Source organism: Parambassis ranga, chromosome 5 (genome assembly GCF_900634625.1).
Source record: "Parambassis ranga chromosome 5, fParRan2.1, whole genome shotgun sequence".
NCBI lineage: Eukaryota > Metazoa > Chordata > Actinopteri > Ambassidae > Parambassis > Parambassis ranga.
Window position 1 is genome coordinate 18,285,865 of NC_041026.1, and position 25,985 is coordinate 18,311,849.

At 39.7% G+C, this 25,985-nt stretch overlaps 1 protein-coding gene across 2 annotated transcripts in view; it reads left to right on the top strand.

Annotated features, from left to right (window-relative positions):
• The first annotated feature begins 15,870 nt into the window (after window positions 1-15,870).
• The window catches only part of ca16b (carbonic anhydrase XVI b), a 90,691-nt gene continuing 80,576 nt past the window's right edge, over window positions 15,871-25,985 (top strand). For both annotated transcript variants that reach the window (XM_028405667.1, XM_028405668.1), the window contains exon 1: window positions 15,871-16,611. In XM_028405667.1, the coding sequence (XP_028261468.1) occupies window positions 16,527-16,611 (85 nt within the window). In that variant the 5' untranslated portion in view covers window positions 15,871-16,526. The remainder of the gene's footprint in view (window positions 16,612-25,985) is intronic.

Sequence of the window (25,985 nt, forward strand, 5' to 3'; positions counted from 1 at the left end):
TTGTAGTTTGGAAATATTTGCCTTTGAACATGTTTGCACATTGTGGAGGTAGGTTTGACACATAAAGTTAACCAAACAGAAAAGTATTAAAAAAAAATAAAGCACTATGGAAAATAGAATTGAGTTAGTGCCTCCATCCACCCCCTCAACACAGTCTGCTGACTTTGTTGGCCTTTGTTTTATGTTGTTGGCATTTTGCTAATCATAATCTTGTTAGTGTGATGGTTTTATTTGACTTTATATGTTTTTTGTCCAATTACTGTTAAAAACCCTAAACTTTTAGGACTTTGTTTTAAAGGGCCAAATGTCCCACACAGTTCTTTCTGTATTGATCTAAGCCTACACAGACCTACACAAATTCCAGCCCAAACTTGGCACTTTAATGTATCCACTTTTATATTTCAAACTAAACATTATGAAGCCTGAAGAGCAGCTAGAGTATAACCGTCCAAACACTTACATTCTGGACTGAAGATGAAGGCTGAACTGAATTAGATTTTTCTTATTTTATTTATTAATTTCAACCCCCGATGGCAAGTTAATCACTAAAAGCAATGTCAGTGATACTTCACAGTGCATATCATTATGTCTGAATGTAAGTGTGATTGTTATATTTTTAGCAGCATCCAGATCTGAAAATCAGTAATGAACTGCTGGGCAGCAAAATAGTTATAATTGGGCAGTTACATCAGATTAAGGCCTGTCCAGATGTAATGTTTGTTTGTTTGTTTGTTTCCTTTTTTGTTTGTTTATTTTTGTCATTTTTGTTTGGGCGGTAAGTTCCTTTCACCGTTGGCTCCCTTTGTAGTATCTTGGCTTTCTGAGTCCAGCTTTGAAGTCGCTGCAAAGTGTTGATATGATGTCAGCAGCCACAAACTCACAGAGTTAATTTGACAGCGCTGAGTGGAGAGAACATGAGTGGTGAAAACACTTATCCTCACAATTCAAAACTAATGAGGAGATGTTTGGAAATAGAACAGAAATGGCTGCACAGATAATCAGCAATCTCCATCCATTTATAGATACACCAACTTTTTTTATGGATTTGATGGAGGGCTTAATTTCATATGCATGCTGTTTTACTTTACCAATCAAAACATCGTGTTTACTGACATTTTATTAGACATTTACAGTCACATTATCAGTGTCATTCTTTATAAATCATGTATATTTATGTTGGAAATGTGTTTGTACTGCTGCAACTCAGCATGTCTGTTTACTGTAACATCTGTCTTCATATGCACAAACATTTCTTAATTTATTTTAAGTTATACAAACTCCTTAAGTCAAACTTTCTTATAATAACTCTAGCTGCTGTCCTCAGTAATATATATATTTATATGTAAACAAGTATTACTCCAAAGGTGCGGCTTTTTTAATTAACCCACAATGTTTGAGCAAAAAAGGTCAAACAAACACAGGAAACAGGAGAAATACATACATGCATATCTATGCATTTCCAAACACTTTGCAACTCCCACATTAGCATGAGGTGCTAATTGTTGTTACATATACACCTTGTCAGTGGGAGTGGGAGGTATAAGCAGCCATGAGGGATCAAATCCATAATTCATAATTGTACCTGAATTTAGATCACAGGGAATAAGGGCCTTTTTGAACTTAGTATACCAGCTTACACAATAATATAATCATGCATTGTGGGAAATAAAGTGTCAGTAAATGCAAACATAACAGATTGTTAATTTGAGGGTTGTCAGTTCATCAGTAAATACTCACACTGTGCATATCTTCACCTATAGACCACATGCGCAATCTGATAAGTCTTTTGAACTACACAGGGTTTGTGTTGCCAACTTGTTAACGCCTCTGTGATTTCTTTTATATTTATAACAGCTTCTAGTTTTCAAGTGTTATCCATAGCATACCTAATGGTGAGATCATTATGACTTAGCACATATCAGTAAGACTGGAGTCTTCTTTATAAAATCAGTTTTTTTACATGTGTAAAGTATATTGAACTATAATGTTTCAGGTAAGAATGAAGTCTATAGAGAATCTATGTAAATTGGGTATTCTCAAATATTGTAGGTAAATCTGAAAACTCCTTATTAGTGACACCTAGTTTGTTTGCCATTCCTCATTGATTATCAGTTTTAACATTGGTTGCCCCCACACTGTTGTGGTGCACGACTGTATCCAAACACACTTTGTATGAACCCACATTACTTATTATTAGCTAAAATGCACACCTCTGAACATCACACATGCTTGTATTATAGATCTGGCCAACTATCATATTTTTGTAGGTAGCATCTTGGTGGTGATGACACAAACAAGCTAATGTAAACCAGCTAACTGTAGCAATTTAGTGGCCACAATCTGAATCATGGTGTTTGCTTGTTCTCCCTGTGCCTGTGTGGGTTTTCTCTGGCTTCCTCCCACATTCTAAAGACGTGCTTGTTATGTTAATTGATCGCTCTAGATTGCCCGTAGGTGTGAGTGTGAATGGTTGTTTGTCGTGTATGTTGCCCTGTGATGGACTGGTGCCCTGTCCAGGGTGCACCCCGCCTCTCACCTGTATATAGCTGGGACATGCTCCAGCCCCCGTGACCCTGCACTGCAGGCGAAGCGGGTTCTGACAGCTGTAAAGTTAGTATTGTACTATGAGAGGTGCCATTTGTATTGACTGCAGTGTCCTTTTGGTTGCATACAGAGCAGACTAGCTATGGCTGCAAAAATGATAGCAATCATTGTTTGTTTGTTTGCTGTATTCCTAAAAGCCATTTACTCTCCAGGAACAGCATGGCATCTGCTCATGAAAGTGTTTCGGTGAGTTCTGAACAGTTTTTAACCAGCCTGTAGATTTTTAAACACAGTCCACAAGTGCATTTTCATGGTAAGTGTTTGCACCTAAATGCTAAATAGGAGATGTCAAAGTTAAGTGTAACCTAAAATGTAATGGCAGTGAAAAGGAGAACTGAAATTCTTTTTTCTTTTTTCCTTTTTTTTACAGGGCAGCATCTCTTTGAGTATACAAGCCCAGCAATCTGGGTCAAATTCTTTCATTCATTTGTCAATATCATGCACTTGCCATTTTTTTTTCTTCTTTCAAGGGTGCATAAATGAAAGGTTGAGTGCAGACATTGAACCTAATTATGCTGATGGTTGTGGGACTCTAAAAGCCCTGGGTCATTAGCTCTCATAAAGGTCTACGTTGCCGTCCCCAGAGTGACGTTTTGCTGAGGACAGGGAGATGCATCTGATGCATTTTTATTATAGACTTTACAATGACTGCGGGAGGAGGTCGGTCGATAAAACAAAGGCTCAGGGGGTGTCAGGAGTGCATTGTTTTCTCAACTGTCAGGCCTGCCATCACACGTTTATATTGAATCTATGCTCTATATGCGGCCCTGTATCATATATCTGCAGAGTAAGGCACTAGTGTTGTTTCAGCAGTATGCAGTAGAAAGGCCAGGACTGATTTTTGCTCTGTAATGAGGCACATGTGTGTCTGTCTGTCTGTCTTATCTTCCTCATAAGACATATGGACAACACAATTTAGAGAAAAGCATCTCTTTGTCAGTCGTTGCTAACGCAAATTCTTAGCACTTTAGTGCACTTAATTAAAAACCCTGGTGTGTCTTGTCCTGGCAGTTCTCCCTCCGGACATGTATCTGTCTCCTCCACACAATAATGCTTGATTTATTTGCAGTCCTCTCTGTGCATTCGATAATGTAGTTTAATCTGATTTTAGACAGAATCTTGGCATTCAGGTAAGGAACGCTTCTATTTGTCTACTCTTGGATTTGGATCCATCTTTTTTTTCTCTGGGACCTAAAACAAAGCATGTGCTGGATGTGAGCCACTATGCAGACGAGTAGCTCAGAAAATGATCTTCAGCGTGCATCAATCCAGCGATGATTCAGGTGGGGGGGACTGAATGGAGCTCGTTTGCAAAGCTCTTGTCGCAAAACAAACAAATTAAGGTGTCTGGATGGTTGTTCTAGGTGTCGCATCGGACGGATGAAAGCTTATGGTGAAAGAAGCTTTATGAATATTATAACACTGCCATGTGCATATATAACACATATCCCACATATATCAGATATAATGGAAGCATTACATAAGACATATCAGACATATCTATAGTTTGAATTATTATCAGACAAACACAAAAAATATGTTAGTATACCCTTAAAGGCGCATAGGACTTATGAGAGTGCATTCATGGTTGAACTGATTTCATTGTTTCCTCCTACATGTAATATGGCCTCTCACATATACAAAAATATATCTCAATTTGTTCTGATCTCACACTTAACTGGTTTAGTTAACTGTAGCATAAAAGTGCCCGCAGGGTGCCTGGAATCCAAGTGACAAGTTGCACTGTCTGTAGATAAAGATTGCTGCGCAGGTGATCATGTGTTAGGAAGAAAACAAAGTAATTAAGACACCTCCGAGAATATACACACATGTGAATATCAGTACTAAAGAAACTAAGAAACTAAAAAAAGGATAATTATATTTTTATGTCAATCTTTGAGATTCCACTTAATTGTTACAGTGGGTGTCTTTTTATACAGTATTTTATCTAATTGTACAATACCTGCCCTTAATTATTACTTGTGAGAATTGGTAACATATTCTTTGTACTTTAGCTTTATTTTTTTATCATAAGTGACACTGTAGAACAGTTCTTGTATAGTGTTACCTAAAGCAGACTGAACCCAGGAGTCACCCTGATGGTGATGGTTTTTTCTGACAAAAAGATTGAAGACCCAATTTTTCACTGACCTTTCTTGACCTAAACACGATGAACATTAATCTATGCAAACTACTTTAATATTTCCATAGGACATTTTGTCCTCTTGCAACTCCTTGAGTTTTTTTTTTTATCTTCTGTTTTTCCACAAAATGTGAATAACAATGCTGCACAGAGTGGGAAGCTCATACCCCAAAAGTGTAACTCCCTCAGATTTATTGCATACTTCCCAACTATAGACTGTAAATTAAGGTGGACATATCTCCCCCAATGTTATTACATACAGGTTTTCAGAGTAGAGGAGACTGTTCTGCTCCCATGTCTGAAAAAAACCCTTCATTAATCCGAATATGATGAAAACCGCAGAGCTCAGGTGGGCTGTAGTGTAAGCAGGATCTGACGTGGCACCTGTACTCAATATGGTCAAGCCTTAACGCATAACTCTAAGACCTAATCTACTTTCAATGGGAGCACTATCTGTAGAGACAGAAAGAGTGTTTGTGCCAGGCTGTAAACATGTTTATTTCTGCTCTACAGTTGTGCATTTTAATATGGAGGTCTATGGGGATCGACTTGCCTTTGGAGCCAGCCTCAAGGAACTGTACTTGGCAGTTTCATGCTGACTTCCTCTCTTAGCCATGGAGGTTGCTAATTGTATATATATAGGCAGCATATACCTTTAGCTAACGTTTTCTCTGACAGTGTGAAAGCTGTCTCTTCATTCAAACCTGATGTAAGATACGTAAATGGGTTAATGTTAGCAAAGCAGCAGAGCCTGCGTGTTACTTCTAAATCGAGCTGAACAAAAGGTTATTTAACTGAACTGAATACTACAATTTCTCAATCAGTGTGTGTCAGACCTGCTGGTGAAAGAGTTAAATGTTAGACAGAGACAATGTAAAAGCAATCAGGTTTTCAGAAAACAGTTCTAAACAAGGTGTGGAAAAAAGAAAAGATTGTTCTATTGTGAGAGCAAAGAAACTTAATTCAGACTAATAAAGTGCTGTAAGCTTGTCGACCTTGCCGCTGGCCAGTCTGTCTGCCTGTTTGTTTTTCTATAGTTGCATCAGTAAAAGTCTTAAAGTTCAGTCTGTTCTAAACCAAAACAGAGACCTGGTATCTAAATTTGGTGGTTGGTATACTTTTTTTTGTACAGTGTATGACATGAAAAGAGGACAATGACACATTTCCCAAAAGCAATCCTTTTGTTCATCTGCATGACTTCAATTTTCATAATTGCTTTGCTCAAATGGAACTCCAGGCACCTGCCCAGCAGCACTATTTGGCTGCGTTCTCCCTGCATTCTAACTCTGGCTAGTGATTTTTCACACTTGCATTAGAGAAAAAAAAACACAGCAGGCAAGTTAAATATTCATTCCTCAGTTTTGCATAAATTACGTCTCACAATAGGCTATGCATACAGCTGCATACTTTTACAGTCATTATTAATGTTAAACACTTTCATTTGTGATTGTGTAATTAGCTTCAAACACTAAACTTAACTCTAATTTTGTAGGTGTGTCTCTATCATTTTGCATTTTTACATAAAGCCTGATTTAACATTCTGGTCCTTGCCTCCATAAGGCAATGAAAGTAACATCAAGAAGAAAATGTCGATAAATGTCTAAACATCAGAAAAGAGATACAAAAATAGAACAAAATAGGATGGAAGGAGATGAGTTATGTAGCTTTCAGTACAGGCACGTGTGGTTCAGCTCTTTGAGTAATTATGCAAAGGTCAATAACCTTTCTGGTGTTTCTGTTGGTCTGTCTGGGTAAATTGATGTTTGTAGAGTGTGTTCTTTCTATAGTGAAGAAGTGCACTGCTGGATTCAAATGTGGCAGTGATGACCCTTAAAGGCCGACCACAGTCACCACACATGAGGGCAACAGTAAGGTCTGTGACATGATATGACAAGTAAAAAAGTTTCAATGCCACAGAGCTGGGTGTCTCCGATGAACGTGACCATGCAGTTATCCTCCACCAACACATGTCCATCAAGTTGTGAAAGTCCACATTAGGAGTGAATGGTGATGGATGGTTCCTACAGCAGACTTTCGCCCAGGACATGCACCCCCCATTTAGTACACTCTTGTTTATTCACGTGAAGTTCTTCATAATGGTTGTGACAACTTTAATCTTATTTACCTTTCACAGTGTGGCTCAGGTGTTAAAAATCAGGCCAAGGTCGGGGTATAGCATGTAACAAAATCTGTTGCATGATATACTTTAAACTGAATTTGACCAAACCAGTGAGGTACAGGCAAAGTGATGGTCTATGTTTTTGTAGGATACAAAGCAGGTGACTACCTGGAAAAGCTTTTATAAAGGTCCAGCTGGGACAAAATAAAACTCACTGTTTAAAGTTGAACAGAGGTGTACCATTCCACCGGGTGGGCATCAGATGATAAAGGAGGCATGACACTGACCATTACAGAGGTCCATATGTTCTACATCCTACTTTATAAATTCTACAGTTTAGAGCTCAAGACAGCCGGTGTTAACGGCACCTCACTGAACGGCCAGTCCACATGCTGTCAAACTTCCTCTGTCCATGCAGAAACTAAGCCAAATGCTCACACCTTGACGCCAGCCTGCTGGACACAGAAAGGGATTTAGAATGAGTTTCGACCTACACCAGAGACTAACAATCCTACCCAAGTTCCCGATTTCCAACCTGTCCTCTGATCCAAATCCTGCTGGCGGGTCTTCATGTTTGAGTTAACAGTTTTCTTGGAGGACGGCATCAAGGAGGCCTGTGAATGGAAAAAAACTGCAGTACACCAACTTGGCAGCTGAGGCAGAGGAACTGGGTGGGAAGGTGATGGTGCGTCCAGTTGAAGTGGGTTGTAGGTGTTTTATGGCAAGCTCAGCTACAAGGCTGCTGAAGGATGTGGGCATCAGACTGCAGGCCCAGAAAATGCAGCGTGGACTTATTAGAGATTGTAACATTTAGCCCTATCAAGCAATCATCCCATGGTTTAGATGTATAAATAATAAATACATCATTTATTTTTTTAGATGTAGCTTAGAAAACAATCAAACAAATGAGAGAAGTTGCAAAAGTCGTTTAGGAATGTTTCATTTTGAAATGATCAATAAAATGTAGGGTGAGCACAAAAAAAAAGATGATGAAGCCAACAGAAATAACCTCGAACTTTCTAAAGTTAGAAGAAGAGTGAGAGGAACAAAAGTATGTCAGGTCATCTCTCCAGACCTCCTCGGCCCTCTGAAGCTAATTGAAGTCCACTGAAAATAAAGACACCTGAATGAGAATGTTGCATTTAATTTGAGAAGGAGAAGGACAAATAAGAATGTCCTTAAGTAGAAATATGTAACTCTGTTACTTTTACTTTCAAGGTTAAATGAGTCGTCCTTGTTTATTGTGATGAAACTCTCCATCGGGTCAACACCAGCCACCTCAGCAGGTTTAATTAGTGAAGGAATAAATTGCCTCATAGTTCAGTGATGAGATCCAGCTCCAACTTTGTATTTGGAGTTTCATATTAATAATTATGCAGGTAAGTGGAGACTAATTTAAATAATAGGTTGTTCCATCGATACCTGATGTTGGTGGGAGGCTGTGGATTAACACAACAAAGCGGTAAACCACAAAGCTCCGAGGATCTTCACACTTCATGTGCACAGTTATTAGCCAACACAAAAGACTTAAGCAGATGCACGAACTGCAACACTAATGTGCGATATCATGCTCAAATCATGTTATGGATGTGGTGTGCACAGCAGAAGATGCACTTCTCTTCCTCGATGCTGACAGGCTGATTTCCCTTATAAGGACGCCTTACCCTGACAGCTTATTTTGTTCAGCACTGTGTGACCATGTGTACAAACATCTGCCAGCTCGAGCAGTCAGTCGCTCGGTGCCTCAAAAGACGCCAGCCAGTGCCAGGAGGAAGATAAACACAGCAACTCTTGAATTATTGACGAAAGTCAGAGGTATCTTAATTTTAATGACTTTGGACATGCAGGGAATTTGAGGATTGTTGTTGCTCTTTTCAATCAGAGCAAGGACATAAAAGCTGCTTCTCGCTGCCAACTACTATTTTTATTTTAGAAACTGTGAAGCAAATGAAACCAGGCCTGATGACGAAATGATAGATGCATGAGTGAGACATCACCAGATGTGTACATAATTACGACATTGTTGTTTTAAATCATGACCATATTCTATTCCTCTGTTCCTCCTGTCTCCCACGACAGGTTTCCATGCACCCAACACAGCATCTGAATTCATTTCATTGTAGATCTGTTTGCACCTTTTTTCACCCTCCGTTTGTATCATGTTGATAATGCTCAACAATGACTTGTAAAGTACTGCAAATTGTTGCAAGTGAAATGAAAATTGATCCCTGAGCTTTGCTGATCAATTAGCTGTAAAATATAAAAATAAAAACACATAACATTTTTTTTTAAATCAATGTTTCACTTCATAAGCGGAGGCTTGTCACCTCTGCTTCAGTATTCTCCTGTTTTTCTCTCATGCTGCTTTGAAAAAGGCAGCAGTTGCTATGTGCTGAGAATACACAGCAGAACTGAAAGTATAGGCGCTGCACATATGCAAAGCCTCCATTGGACATGGAGTAAATTATTGCGACATCAATATACCAAATTAAACACACTCTATTCTGGATTTTTTTTGGGCTATTAAATCATCCTCCTTTCTTGGTTTCATTGCCCTTCTGTGAAAAATGAATCTATTATATTCTTCAGGAGCGTCACTGATGGTCCTAGGTGGTTTGAGCCACTGCAGTGATTAATGGCAACATGAATTTTGCAGACACCCTCTACTGGCTTCAAATAGTAACTACTACAGCCTCAAATCCTACACGTCATAACTCACTCTCTCTTTCTCTGTGACCCTTTCTTTCTTTTATCCGCCACTGACCACCCAAAGGTAAAACTTTCCATGTTCCTCTTGTTATTTCTGCATTACAGAAAATTATTCTCCAGCCTACAAAATTAGGTCAACTGCAGCAACATATTACATCACGGCGAAGCCTCTCCCCGCATTTGAGAGTACAGTATTACTTTGATGAATGAAGTCATTTGCGCATATGAATCAAGTGTATGATCTAATAATGATTTTAAAAACCAACTGTAAAACAGAGTGGTTCAGTGCACGAAGTGTCACATTATATTTTATTTATTTTAGCACATGCTGCAATCATTCAACTGTGGGAGACAGATGATGACTGAAATATAATAACTATTCAGTATTCAAGGGATATTAATGTTCCATCGTACAACGGTGCAGTTCCTGTTTCCATGCAGGACCTGCAGAGGTTTCTATCTGCTCACAAGGAAACCTTGTGCTGTCAGCCTCCTTCTGTTCTCTTAACTTTATTTTCATCCAAATTTATCTGTGGATGCTCTCATTTATCCAGGTCATAGTCATTTCCAAGAGTTTAAATCGAGGCAACTGGACTCAAGGATTGATTTTTGAATGCGTTTCGCCACTTCCCCGAGTGGCTTCTTCTCAGTTCTGCTACTGTCCTGGTTGGGAATCTGTGAATTGTATGTGTTCAGGACTTCTGTGGGTGGATCTTGCAGGAACTCACATAACTAAGATCCCTGTTGTTGTGGTGGTAACAACCAGAAACTGTGTCAGGGCCATGTGCAGGACTAGTTGATGGCCCATCGTTATCCTTAAATCCAGTTGCCTTGATTAAAACCCTTGGAAAATACATTTAAATTAATTTTGAATGGTGTCAGTAGGCCATTACGTAGGGAATAGCGTGCAGGTCACTATAGAACATTCATGAAGATTCAGTGATGGGTTCAGTCTGCTGTATTCATCACATCATCACAGCACAGCATAATAATGGTCAGTTACATGCAGCGACAGTCTGTCCTTTAGAAATAATGATTCAGAATTGACTACACTTGTGTGGAGTTTGCCCGTTCCTTCCATGCCTGTGTGGGTTTTCTCCAGACACTCCTCTACATAGCTCCATAAACAGGGTTGGATGGATGAACGGTGGATGTAACTTTTCAGCAGACTTTCACCCAGGATGCTGGGGTTGATGTCCCCTGTGGAAGCTTCGCTTTCTTCTATCTGAGCACATCATCAGCCGCCAAACTTCACTTTGCTCTCACTCGTGGTTTGAGCATTAAAGCTTAATGGACAGGGTGAGGAAAACATCATGGTTTGCATTAAAAATCCATCCTTTCACACACAAAACAATCAACAAGGCAAAGTTCTCCATTTTCTGGGTTAGCAGTGTGACGGGTCCCATTGGACTTATTTGCATGAACCTTAAGAAGGGGCTGACAGCAAACTTTCTCCTTATAGTACAAAATGATTCAAATTCTGGGCTTGTAGTTGATAAATATATCTTTCCTTTACCACATTTATGGTGGTAATGTGCAAAGATAAAACTTATTGAACAGTATGATAACAACAAAAATCAGCCGTTTCTAATATCCAAGCTAGATGCAGTAAAAGCAGCTACATCATGTTTTCTTTGCAATCTAGACCTATTTGCTTATTGATTGTGTCCCACCACTTTCTATCAGCATTAATCATAAATGTTCAGCAACTGACATCCCACAGCACATGAATGCATGACACAAGCAGACTCGTCAAATCTCTCCATGCATTTCAGCACAAAATAATGTGACTTTGACAAAAATAAAATCAGACATGATGTTATTTGTAATGGATTAAGTTGTCTGTCATATAGCACAGAGACGTGCTGCCAAGACAGCAGCACAACACATCACAAATTGTTGGCAGTAATCTGAAATAAAACGAGCCTCCAGTAAGTGGGGCTGAAACATGCGGAATGCATACAGGTTTAGTCTTTGAGGTGTCTTTGAATTAAAAGTCAGTCGCTGCTGCAGATTTGATTTTTATCATAGCCATGAGCCTATTATTGGCTCCGAAAACTGTCTTCAAATGCAGCTCACTTTCAAAAGAAAGAGGATTATGTTTTATCACAGAGTTCTAATGCAAATATAACTTAGCCTACTTTTTAAGTTGGCGATTGTACAACAAAAATTAGGGTGGGAAAAAAAACGCCATGCAGGAGGATTGTATTATGTAACATGAATCATCATCCAGAAGCGAATCCCACATTTTGATTTTAAAAACTTAATCTCCTCCATCTTTGGAGGTTCTGAGTGCTAACCCATTTTTTAAGGTCGCCTGGCCTGCCCCGGCTGATGGACGCCTCTGACACCCTCCTGAAGCATTAATGCAGAGCAGTTTCAGTGCACTAACACGACAATGGTGATGTGGAGAACGGCAGAACAGACCAACAAAAGATAAAACTATTGGGGGAGAGTGATAATTGTTAAAAATAGCTTTTGATTAAATAATGCAAGAGATTGAGAATCAAATAAATTATATATGGTCATAGCCTGAATTGCATTACATAATTGATGCACACAGTCGTACATTATGTAGCAACTGTCAACATGTGAAATGTGTTTGAAAAAATAATACAAGTGTGATTCTCAAACCACTTTAGGGCAAAGAGGAGATGCCTGTGGGACATTGTTGGTGTCATGGCTGGACGCACATGAATCATATATGTGTCACTTTTTTTCTTCTTCTTTAAACTGTGGCACCAACTGTCAGAGAAAGTGTCAGGATGCCTTTAGGGTCTCAGCTCCCAAAGGGTTAAAAAATATTAGAATGTCAAGTGTCACAGTACACACTACAATGCCCCATAAAACTACAAGACACTGTAAAGGAATACTGTGGAGAGAAGAAGGAAGTTTGATTCTTTTTTTAAATAAAGCTCAGTGTGACGCTTTTAGGACAATACACACACACAGGCTATGACTCATTGTTTACTGTGTTGGCCATAATTGCTTTTATGTGTTAGCAACTTCCAAAAACATGCAAGTCATAACCAAATTAATGCAGTAACGTATCACCTGAGTGCATTTTTATCAGACTTGCAGGTTGGATGTCATGAATGCAACTTAATGGTGTATTATTAATTATAATGTATTGCCTGTCTTCTTCTTTTAGAAGCTCACAGCGTGCTGCGTGCAGGGAGGCCGGTTAGTGTTGCTGCTCTGGAGGAAATGGAGTTTCAACAGGGGCTGAGGAGCAGCACTCATCTGATGAAGAACTCATCTCATTTTGAAATATTCAACATGTCACACAGCTGTTTTGTTTGACTGGTATTTGAATTTTATTCATCCTCCAAAGTAAGAATAATAATAATAATAATAATAATAAAACCCACTGAGACACAGTTACATCACTTTTATTAAATTTATAAGCCTGGATCATGTCAGGGTTGATTTTATTACAGCTGCAGGGCAACGTTTTGAAAAGAAAATATTACGGCTTTGTCTCAGAGAATCCTTGTAATCTGATGGTTAAAATATGACCACAAACATGATCATGGCCTTTAAATTTAGAATGTCACTTTATTAAATTTGATTTGTTGCCTTTCCTCTATAGAACTTTAGAAGCACAGCATCATTCTACATGCAGTTATTATTTTGTGTTTGGAGGACTAAAATACTTTGAATAACTTTCACATCGCCTTGCATTATTATTGCATGTAACATGGCGAATGAACCCAGGAGTCGCTCTGATGGTGATGTTTTGTTTGGAAAAGAAAAAAAATGAAGGACCGTGTTTTCCTTGACCTTTTATTTTCCACAGCAGAGTGAAAATGATGTGAATAAACAGTTCTGTGCAACATTTAGTTTTCTTTTTTTTTAAATATTTTTTAAAATGGAGAAAGGTTTTTTTCTTTTTCTTTCTTTTCTTTGTCACAAAAACATGTTGTAAACTGGCTGGTATCCACTTGATAAATTGTTAGGTTGTGTTAACAGGCTGATCTACACACACATGCAGTGATCATACTTAGCAGGTAGCTTGTGAGAACAACATCTACTCTCAGTTCTGTCAAAAATTGGATTTTTCTCATTATTTATGTGGCTCCTGCATGGTGGGCCTCATGTTTGTTGTTTCTCTTTGCCATTAATCTTTATTGTGATTAGTCATCATACACAGGTTGGACAGAAACTTGGTAGTGTATGAATAAGCCTATAACTTCCACTTAATAAAAATATGGACAAAAGTCATTAAAATGAGAGCCATACATAAAATGTGTTAGGCTGTAAACGTGTTTATTTTAGCTGTAGAGTTAGACTTTTTAGAATGGAGGTCTATGGGGATTAAACCACTGCTGCCTCCAGAGGCCACATAGAGAACTGCAGCTTTGACTCATCAACAGATAGGGGGCCTTGTGATGGACTGGTGACCCCACCTCTCACCCGGAGATAGCTGGGATAAGCTCCAGACCGCCGTGACCCTGCACTGCAGTGGGTTCAGATGATGGCTGGATGGATGGATTCAGGGGGCAAAGCTCATGGGATGATAATTTGTACAATTTCCATTGTGTTTCCAATCCAAGTGGTTAAAGCACTCTCAGATTTGTATTTATATTTCTATAACTATGTGTGATGCCACGCACCATGAGCCTCATATCTGTGGACTCCTAATCTGAGCCAACCGATCTGTATCCATTGGCAGAAGGCCACATGTAGTGGTCAGAATTTTCAGCTCATTTCTAAGATATAATTAATAATACACAGAGATGACACTAATGAAGAAGGTGTAATAGATTACCAATTTAGCTCCATTCATTCCTATAGGACTATTTTTTATGTGTTTTGGTAACAGCGGCACAAACAAGAAGTGGGATTGGGTCTGCTTCCATGACGGCTTCATTTCACAGTGTCAGATGCTGCCGTCTGATCCAACAGCTAGCAGAGAGCAGGACAGCCACTTGTTGGCAGGTATGTAACTACTTTTAAATAATGAGTGAATATCACAGACTTTATGTAACATGCTTTTAAGACTCACTCAAACAGACACTAAATACAGTCCTGTCTACATCACACACAAAAAAACTGACACTCATGACAAACAGGACAGACCATGTTTGACAGTACCTTTTAAAAAAGAGAAGAAGAAAAAGGGATTGCCCATCAATGATTGATGAATTTTGATTGATGATTGAAATCTTTAAAATGTGAAGTTTACTTTATGTTTTTATGACAAAATGTCAATGATTACACTGATAAATAAAGATATATATATATATATATATATATATATATATATATATATATATATATATATACACATTATATGAGCCAAAGTTTACTTTTCTTTGCTGTCTACATAATTGTGTGATGTTGTGTTGGTCTGGGGAGATTTACCTTCACACTGCCTGAAGGGGATCATTGTGCAGAAACATTTTTAGAGCGTGCATGACAAATCAAAGAGCCGCCCTGTTGTGTCATCTGACAGAACTGAAAAAAAAAGTATGAATAAACTTCTGTTCAGGTTTAACTGCACCTGATCAGAGTTGGGCCTGGGCTGATTGTCAACCACAGAGGAGTTTTGCAGCGTGCATGGAGGCAGTGCAGCCTGGAGGATCATGCCAGGAAGCCCACGAGGCTGTGGGGGCTTTGAAAAGGTAGGCATTTTGGAGAGGAAGCAGATGGCCCACATTAAAAGCAAAGGGCCCTTGTGACTGTCCTCAATGGCCCTGTAGAGATCTGGGTAATTAAATGAGAAATTTAATCAGATTCCTCAAATTAAATGTCCAGCTGGATAGTTCTGCAAGAACACCACTGACTATGCGTTTACCTGTGGGAGTATCACCAGTGGATGCATAATTCTCCAATCAGCACACACACTCACACACGATGCTGTTCCAGGTGATGATTACTGCTAAACTATTCCATTCACAGTTCTGCCAGCAGGAGGCAAAGGGGGCATCGCTGTGTGGCCACACAGGGGTCATTTTAATAATGGGACCTGGGAGGAAGCAGCGAGATGACAGGATGGGGCTGCATTTTGTCCCTCCCCCCTCTGCTTACATGGGGACATTTCATCGTGTTTGATGGAACATTTAAGACGATGCTCCTGTGGTGACTTGACAATCTGACATTGATTTCTGGAGTCTCTCTCTCTCGCTCCTTTTTTTCATCACAGCACCTTATAGACAGAGAGAACCAGCCTCTGGGTCCGTTCCGACTCATTTTGCATTCAGCAAATCCAAGAACCGCCTTCCCTCCTCTTCCTCCTCCTCCTCCTCCTCCCTCAGCTGCTCCCGCCCCATGCAGGCTCCCCTCTCGCTCTCACACACACGCACGCAGCCTGTCCGGTAGGATGGGACCAGACCAGTAGCCACATATCCGCGCACGCCTGACCGCTACAGTCTACTTCCTGGATGGAAGAATGGGACATTCGCAGGCAGCTCCACTTTTTGCAGCTCCAGCCTTCGCCTCGCTGACACTGCGCGGATGATCACTTCATAATGACCACGTGCAATCAATATTATTCGACCACTTTTTTTCTCCCCCCCTTTCTCTCACCCTTGTAGTTAAAGACAGCGATTGATCGCCGATTGACCCCTCCACACTTCGGGAATGTCGCTATCTGGAAGCTCGCTGCTGCAGACACGGAGGAGTCCAACAACACGTTTTGAACAGTTCTCGCACAGCCGTAGTGTGCGTAACGTTTTATTCCTCGAAGCTAAAACCAGCCTCTGCTCCTCGGACCGGAGGCGAATAAATTAGTCCTTTCTTTTTTTTTAAAGAAGAAAAAAACCCAGTGACTGCATCCTGACCGCCAACCATTACTTTGATGCTCTGCTGCCTTCGTGGCCGCTGTGCCAACTTCGCTTCAGCTCCGGTGGTGTGTGTGCGTGATTCTGTTTCGTGAAGAAGAAGAAGAAAATAGACAAAAACTTTGTCACCCTTTGCCTTCTTGTTGCTCTCGATGAGTAGTCTAACATGCGGAGGATACGGGAACCGAGTTACTGGTGGATTTTATCCTTAATGTTTTTAACCTTGCCCAAACACAAAGACTGTCAGCCTGGTGAGTACTTCCATGCTCGGGTTAGTTATTCAGCCCGTGTAGCGTTCTTCTTTCTTTTTTTAATGGGGGGTTGCTAAAAGCTAGTTTGTGCTGTCGACATACATTTCTCAGAGGTAACATGTAGCTAAAATTCGTAGTGGTTTCAGGGCCGAGCCGAGGTTCACGTCCAGCCCCTGTGATTTGTGTGCATGTTATTGATTAGGCAGCTGGACTGTGGCGCAAACTATCCCTGCGTTCCACCTAAAATGCTTCAACTGGTCCAGCCTCTGGCGCTGACCTTCTTCTTCTCCTTCTGCCGCGCTGCTTATTCCTACAAGGCATCCATGTAAGGAAATAACATTCCTACAGGCGCCCACACTTCGTCATATTTTACTTTATCTCCTGTGAATTTGCCACCATGGCTCCACCGGTGTGTCCTGTAGTTGTGTGGCGGTGTGTCAAGTTTTCTTCTCCTGTTGTTCTTTTGTTGTTTTTGTTTTTTTTTTCCCACCACAGGCTTTACAACAGTTGTGGTCTTAGTTTATGTGGAGGTATAATCAGTGTGTCTCCTTACTGTCATGTGCGTAGGTAGAAAGAAGAGGATGAGGGCGATAGTTAGCGCTGTTGGCTCGTCCATGGATGTTTCAAGTATGGAGGGCGATTAATGCCGCAGGGGCATCTGCAAACAGGCTGGGATTATTTGTGCTGAACATAAATTCATCAGATCTGATCACACATAGGCATCTGTCCTGTGTGGACAGGGTCACACTTTCAACAGTCAGTCTCAATCAATCAATCAATCAATCATATTGATCAAAATGTCATTGAACCCTCTTTAAACTGAATAGGGATGTGCAGTATTACTAACAGCACATATCGGCAGATAAAATTGACACAGACCTTATTGAATGCATTAAAACAATGACATCATTATGTCTGCATGTTGTTGTTATTCAGGATAGTCGCCACCCACTAGTGATAAATCTGCATTTTCATCTCTTAATTATCCATGTTAGTTAATTTTACTACAGGAAAGGCTGTAGGTGGAAAAACTTTTTGCATACATTAGATTTACATCTAGTCAGAAATCAGATTTAATGATGTACACGTTGTAGCTGTGTTGTTGGCACTAGGTGGCAGGAATTGTTGAGCTTCCTTTCTCCTCTTGTATGATAACAACAGGCCATGTTGTCTGGGCGCCTTGAGTTTAAGTCAACTTTTCAACCAGTCGGCTTTCAGCCTCACATTGCTATCACTGTGGTATGATATTGGCATGCTGGACGGTTTGCTTATTAGCACCTATATTTAAGTATAAAATACACTTCAGAAATGCATCAGAAATAAAACTAAACAGTAAATAGATTGGGACATATGATTGTCTAAAGGAGCACAATGTAAAGGCCATCTTTGTTCAGTGTTTAATGTGTTGCATCTCTCTGCTGCCATATTCATGCTAGCAGTGGGAAACATAACAATCAGCATTCACTCCCAGGTTTAATGACTCACTGTGTTCTCTATACTGCAATGGGCACTAATACAATCATGATACCCAAGTAGATGGGTTTATAATACGATGCACTTGTTGCCTGTGTGTTCTTCTGTGACTCTTCTACCATCCGTCTCTGTTCAAGTGGCGCTCAAACAACCGCTAATTTGTAGTCACTGGCACTGTGATAATGCAGCTGTTTAATTGATACAAGTGTCCAGATTATCATCCACATCTTAAGAGTGGCTCAACAGTGCTGTAACCTTTTATCAGACCTGTATAAATCTGCCAGTTTTGCCTATGTGGCACCAATAATCCTCCATATATTAGTAGCAGTGATGTAACACAGGAGAATGGTTCCTCTCTGAGTCACCCCCCCCCTCCCCATCCCAAAATCCCCCCTCCTTCCTTCTCCCCCCACCACCCAGCTCCGTGCTTCCACGTCCTCATGTCTTTAGTTTGCAGCTTTATCGACTGGTAGCCATACAAGCCCCTAACAGCTGAGTTTTCTCATATGGCATGTCTCACCAGACCTCTGACACACACACAGCAGAGAGGCACCACAGGCTGACTGGCAGACCAGCTCAAAGGTGCTGGAGGATACGTCCAAGTGAGCACAGTCACATCACTGTATTCGTCTGCCGTTTTGTAGGCTGAGTGACATCAGTCTTTATGCATTCAGAGTTTGCTTCATGGGCGCGGATGCATCTTGGAGATTTGAAACGGAGCATGCTGGATTTTAACATATATACTATTGGCCTAATTTTCACAAAGCTTAAGTCTCAAGTACAAAAGCAGTTTTGCCTTTTTTTCCTCAGTTCTTACTGATACAAACAGAACCCGCCACACTCTTCATAGTGAACACATACCGTAGTTCTGCTGAAAAACATTGCTGTTGTGCGAACACTGTATTTCAGTCATTAGAAGCACAGCTCATCTTTAATTATAGAAATTCTAATTGCACCACTTAAGTAATGTTAATGCAGCCATACAAAAAAGAATGAAGGCGTGAAGCCTGGTGATACAGCTGGGGAATAATTGGTGGCATAGATAAAAGGGACGTCAATGAACAGGATTAAAAAAAAAAATCAAACAATTATGGTTTATTTGACAAATGGAATGGCCATTTTGGATGGCATTATTACACCGCAGGAACAACCCTTCGCAAATAACTCCATCACTGCCTGCTGCAAATAGAATATTAGTGGGCAAACGTGTTATTAATGTTATTAATGAGGTCCTGATGTGCTGCTGTGCCAGCAGGATGCCAGCTGTCTGGACATCACTGATGTTGGCAACAGCATCATTATAATCAAGGTCTTCCATATCCTTCCTGGATAATTGGTTTTAGTACGCGCAGCACTGACACAACGTCTCCAGAACCAAGCTCACCTGGTTTTAAAATAGCATCAGTAACATATGCTGAGTTTCCATCATAGATGGGCTCTGTTTACTTTTATCTGTTGTCTCTCCACCAGCTGTCAGCGCCACCCGTTAAATGGTCCGATTGGGAAAACATTACAACTTTAATCACTTTTTTCACTTGTGTGCAGATAAGTTGGTGTTTATCTGTATGCTGGTGATGCCCATACTTTGGCTTTCTAATAGTTTATCTGTTTAAGTAGTCTGAAAGAACCTTTAAACAACAATGCGGTATTCATTTTAATATCATTGTTTGATCTGTTAATGGTCACAACTGTGGAGGAGCCCACAGTACTATGGTTTATATTTATATCATAGAATAGTGATTTTTTTTTTGTTGCCGTTGTTGTGGTTTGGGAAACGCTTGTTCCCTTTAACCTGATCAGCTGTGAAAAATGTGCTTTATTTGCCTGAGACGGCCTGAAAAAAAAAACAAGCTACTCGCTTACGATTCCACAGTTTCCTCCAGAATTCGTACCCCTAATACTACAAGGTTGGTTTTATTGATGCTCCAGCGCAGTTAAAATAATGAGGATGATTGCATTAAATGCAGGACTTTTAAAGTGGAATTTATAGGTAGGTTTATTTTATTTAGGGTGGTGAGGGCATTATAGAAAATGAGACTAACCTTCACAAACACTTGAGGAATCATTTAAGGTCTGAAATGATTTCTTCTAGTAGAATATCAATTATTCATCCCCCTAGTGTTGCAGTGTCCTCACTGATGGAAAATGCAGTTTGGGAAAAAATAACGTCTTCATACGTTCTTATCAGGGTAGGTGTAAGCAAGTCTTGTTTTATTTTTCATAAACATTTTTTTTTAATTGATAGAAGTTGACACCGACAGACTGAGTCCCCTGTGACATTAAATTAGGAGTCTGTGTCTGTGAAGACGCCCTGATGTGTTATTCATCTGTTTATTTTTTGATATGTGATGATTCCTGGTGTTGACACCAATATTTGTATACAATATTTCCACCTTATTGCAGAGAATATAAAGTCTCTCCTGTTGTGGAATTAACTCATTAACAACCCATTAACTTGTGGGTGGTGGGGGTAGCATTGAATGAGGGTAATTTGGCAGTCAAATAACAACTATGCCATCAGTTTTTCACACAAATTGCATCTTCACACTGTGTTAATTAAAAAAACAACAACAAAGTATTTCATTGTTTTACAATCAGATCAGAAGAAAAGTGTGCGTCGGAGGATGATGAGTCAAATTCAGATTTGTCCAGAAATGAGTAGCGATAATGTTATTCAGTGGAATTATTTTATTTTGGTCATTTGGAGAACTTGCCCTCCTCCATCAGCAGTAAGTGATAAACTATGCAAATGGAGCTTCCACTCTAATCATAAAGAAGAATAATATCCACCAAAACACATTCACAAATATATTCAGTTCTAGCTTATTAGGTGGTATGATTAAAAATGTGTATAGAATATTTTTCATGTGTATTTGCAACAAAGAAGCTCCCAGTGGAACCCACCAAACACATTGTCTTAACAAATTTAAATGTTTATTTCCTAAGAAAAAATACAAATTTCAAGCAGAGTTTTACATATTAAAAAAACGGCATCATCCAACATCCATGTTTACCCTGCTTTGATTGGCACAGTGTTCGGCTGTAGATCAGTGGTATACAGTCAAATCCTTATCGTGTGTGTGTGCAGACCAAGTGTGGTCAAAAACTCCACAGGGTACCTTTTAACATTTGCTGGAAGTAGCTCTTAGCTGCTAAAAAGTGATCACCAGCAGGGTAAATGCAATTTAAATTGAGTACATTTATATTACAGATACTACATAATCTGTGTTGCATTTAAGTTACTTTTCATGCTAGAAAGATCAGAGTTATGAGGGCAGTGCTGAGGCTCTCTCCCTTGTCCATACAGCTGCAGTGACTTCCAGCAGTGTCACAGCTCTGTCACGTCTCTGCTGTGATTAACATAGGTTTCAGAAATGGAGCAACGTTAAGCAGGTCGTTCTTTGGCGACTGCACTTCAAGCAATGTTGGTGGTGGCTTTGGGATTTTCTTTTGTTTTACACGCACACTGAAGACACATTTGCAGCTCATTTATAATTCATAATCAACGTGGCAGTAGATGAACACAGTGACTGTTTTTTTTAATTTTAATTACACTTAGCTGCTTGCACCAGAAGTAAAACTGCTGGTGTTAAAACCTTATGCTGCTCCTGCACATGAGAAGGTGAAGAAGAAAAGTGGTTTAATGTTCAGTTTCAGTTGTCAATACATGTGAGAGCAAAGGGAGAGAAGTGCCATGAGGGGAAATGAAACGTCATGCGCCTTGTGAACACTAGATCATTGGCTAACATTAACATTAGAGGGTAAATCGTCCTCATTGAAATTGCAAGAATTGGTATTGAAGTGGAATGCTTTATTTCACACAGTGCGTTCTCAGAGCAATGTTTGTTTTATAAGATAATCACAGTAATTTGACGTTAATAGTGATTAGACTGTTTATTTGTTTAACTTATGTTAATCAAGGCAATCAGTCATCACTTCATTACTTGGTGTGTATGGTCGAGTTCATGCAGTCTTTCAGCCAAGATACTCAAAGCTGGTCACAGTAGCATTTTAATCATTTTGAATGACTCACAGCCACTTCACTCCAAATCATTTCATTTGTCCTAGCAACATCCAACCCTAAATGCGCACACACACACACACACACACACACACACATACATATACACACACACACACACACGCACGCACATGCCCGCGCGCACACACACACACACACACACACACACACACACACACACACGCGCGCACACACACTGATTTGACCGGGTGGATTTGAAACGAGGGAGGAAAAAATGCTGTTGGGGAAACCAGTGTACTTACTTCCTGTGCTTCATGACAATAGTGATTAATGTCCAGGCAATAAGGCACTTTCCCTGAAGGACATCTACTGCTGCACTGGAGGACTTGGCCATATCAATAAATGTCCTGTGTCCTTCAGTCGCCACGTCCTCTTTCCCCTTAAACAATCTTGCTGCCATGTGATACTGTGTCAGCTTTACTTACAGCAGAACTGTCAGTCAACGCTGCCCTGTGGACAGTGGAGACAATGGAACCTTCAGGCTCCCTTTTCCTGCATTGTGTTATTGTGGGTCAACAGACCGTGTGTGTTTGCTTTGTGCTCAGTGTTTTTTTTTTTCTTGTTGAGCTACATTCAAGATTTTTTTTCCATAGCAAGGAAAAAACAAATTCAAAAAGTAGGCTATCTCTTCCACAAGGTTCATTTTCCTGTTGTGAATTATGGCGACAATCACTGAAGATATAGGATTATGCTGTGCATGTTTTATCAAGCTCAATGTGCTCTGCTGAATGCAAAATAAGCTTGTTGAATGAGAGGCGAGGTGCGTTTGATGAATTAAATTTTAACCTTTGCATAAATTATTTTCTAGTTGTTTTCAACTGAAAGCGAACATTACCTGTGCTCCAGTACTTTTAGTATTAGTCTGCATGTGGAATAGAACTGGGTCACTGCAGTCTTTATATATATATCAGTTCCACACATTACTCATCCTTTGAAACTACACTGTCTCCATAATCAGGATTGGTAAGTGTTTGAATTGAAACGGCAGTAGAATACTAGAATAAACTTGAAGTGGTGCCATGTAAACCTGACAGTCTTTGGCGCTCTTACAGTTATATTTGAGAGATCCTGAAAATACTAACAATATACTTTTTATATCTCTCATTGTTTAGTGCTTCTGTCTGGCAGATCGGGGATTTTGAGGCCAATATCAGTGTTTGTTTTGATGGTTTTGCTTGGAACCATTGTCACTATCTGGTCTAAAGCTGTGCATATGTTCCTTTTCAATTTAACAAACATTACATTAACCTCACATGAATGAACAAGTAGAGAAATGTCAGAGGTTTGGCAACATTTAACAGTAAATTTTAGTGCAAACTAAACTTTGCAGTTTTGGACAACCAACAACATTCTTTTTCTGTTCTGTACAAAGAATTAGTCTGGTCTCTGTGGATTGGAGGAACAGTACCTACAGATGCAGAATAAACCCTCTTTTGGACACATTTGGACAGACATATAACCAATCAGAGGGGAGAAGCATGTGGTCGAGTGACAAGCAGGCTAGAATCAACAAAATGCATCTAAAATGGCATGTGGTAGAGTATATACACAGATGAATGGCTGTTTTCAGTTTTGCTATAAAAGGTGTTATTTGCAATTATGCCAGTATTGTTAAATATGGGAAGCAGCAAATTATCACATAGAGCCCACCCTGTATTAGATTAACAGTATGAGTGCTAGAGTTTGTACGGTATGCAACTGGATGTGAAGGAAGGGGAGGGATTTCAGACCCTTTTCATGGAGAGAATGTGTGCAAAGTAAAGCAGGTATGGTTAGCACTGCAACCTCAGTGTCAGCAGCGTTTGTGTTCACATGGACAGGAGACATCAGCTGAGCTACGTTTGGTAGCTTCTGATCTTTTTAAACCGTCAAATAATATGATAACCTATTTACATTCAGGTGACTTCAAAAAGGCTGGTTTCAGACTACACGGTTGGCTCACTGCCTCTTGTCATTGCTCAGTTTGAAGTATTTCCTCTCAGCTGAGGATGTCAGCATGTTGTCTTCACTGTAATGTCTTCTGAGTGTGCAGGACGTCGCCATCTAAGCTGAGGAAGGATTACGAGTGTGCTGTGATTTGTGTGGATGTTTTATTTATGCTGTTGGTTCTACTCTAACATGGCAGCCTATAGGCTGATGTGCTCCTTTATAAACATGCTTGATGTCTTTGATTAGCAATAAGCTGTGAAGACGCCTGTCCAACAATGAGGGGGGGAAAAGCAGCAGCTGAAGGACACCCTCACTTGCAGCCTCTGAATGAACAAACAGGTGGATATAACATATGCTGTTAAATGTTCAGGATGCATTAGGCTTGCTGTTTTTGGTACAGATTCCAAATAATTACATATAAAAAACCTTTTACATTCAACAAAACCATTTAATTTGGACATCAGAGCAACAAAATATGGCAGAACTATGAGGTTCTCATTCCTATTAGTGCACAATATGAAGTGTGTTTTACAGGTTGGTTATTTAGCATTGAATTCAAAAGGAGGCAGACCATTGTGTGTAGCTTATTTTGTTGTCCTAAAAATGGTGATATAGTTGCCCTTTCTGCACCCAAACCGCTTCAGCAATTTGTACTGTGACACTTTGCACACTTGAAAGTTCACCACAGTAGGTTTTTAAGATTATGTGCTTGTAAGTACAAATCCAAGGACTGAACTGAATTACAGAAGTCATAGTTCCACCTTAGATTCTTGTCTGGTTACTTTTTCCAACTCTTGAATTCACATGAGATTAAGTGTTTGTAAAGAGCAGAGTGATTTGAAAAGTCAGCTTAACAAAGTAAGTTTTCATGGCTGTGCGAGTTTTTGGAGATTCAGTTTTCAGAACTAATTTAAATCGCAGACTGCTTGAAAGTTTTGACTGTAGAAAGAAGCTGAAAAATATCTCTCAGCATGTTGTCTACATTGTTGTCCAGATCTGCAATATGCTCTCAGGCTGGAATAAGACAGTAATTAACCAGCCAGATTAAATGGGTAATTAAGTGCTGTCTTATTGACAAACATTGATTATGACTACAGGCAAAGAGTGGCAAATAAAGAAGGCCAGAAGCAATCAAAAAGTGTAGCGCTGAGGTAACATCCACTCGTCCACTCTGGTCTTAAACCCATTTTATTAAATCCTTGTCAAAAGCGTTTTCTTCACTGCTTAAGTTAACATCCCATGAGATCAGTCCCAAGACCTCTTTCCTTTGGGTTTACAATGAGATTGATGTTCTGTTTGTTTCTCTCACACTTCATCTCTGTGGGAGAAAGCTCTAAAACAACAATGGAAAGGTCGGGGTAATTGGTGTTTAACCGTGTTACTTGAAGAGCTCTGACGCACCCTGTGTTTATGTTTCACCTCTTCCAGGCAGATTAATAAATCGTAATCAACGGTTTTAGGATGTTTTACTGTTGTAATAAAATTCTTTTTGTGAATGGAAATGTGTTGGATTGAAAAAAACTAAAAACCGACACAGGCAGATGAGGACTGTGGAAAATTTGGTGTTAGTTAATTTCTGGGATTTCCTAGGGAGAAGATCTGCTGAGTTGGATGCTATTTGGAGGCAGAACAGGAGTTTAGAGACTACCCTATCGATCCTGTTGACACGCTCCCCTTTGGGGAATGCAAATGTTTCTCTTCTTCAACACAAACATTCAAACCCTCCTGGTCATGGAACCCTAATTAACTAGGGATTTGAATACCATGGCCTTTTCCTTTGACATTTTCATATTTCAGAAAGACATTGTTTTACGCTTCCTGAACAAAGACAACTCTCAAATTTGTCAGTGAAATTTTTACGACAATGCAATCATCATTCCACCGAAAGTTAAAAAAAAAAAAAGTAAATAAAAAAAATAAACCGCTTTCT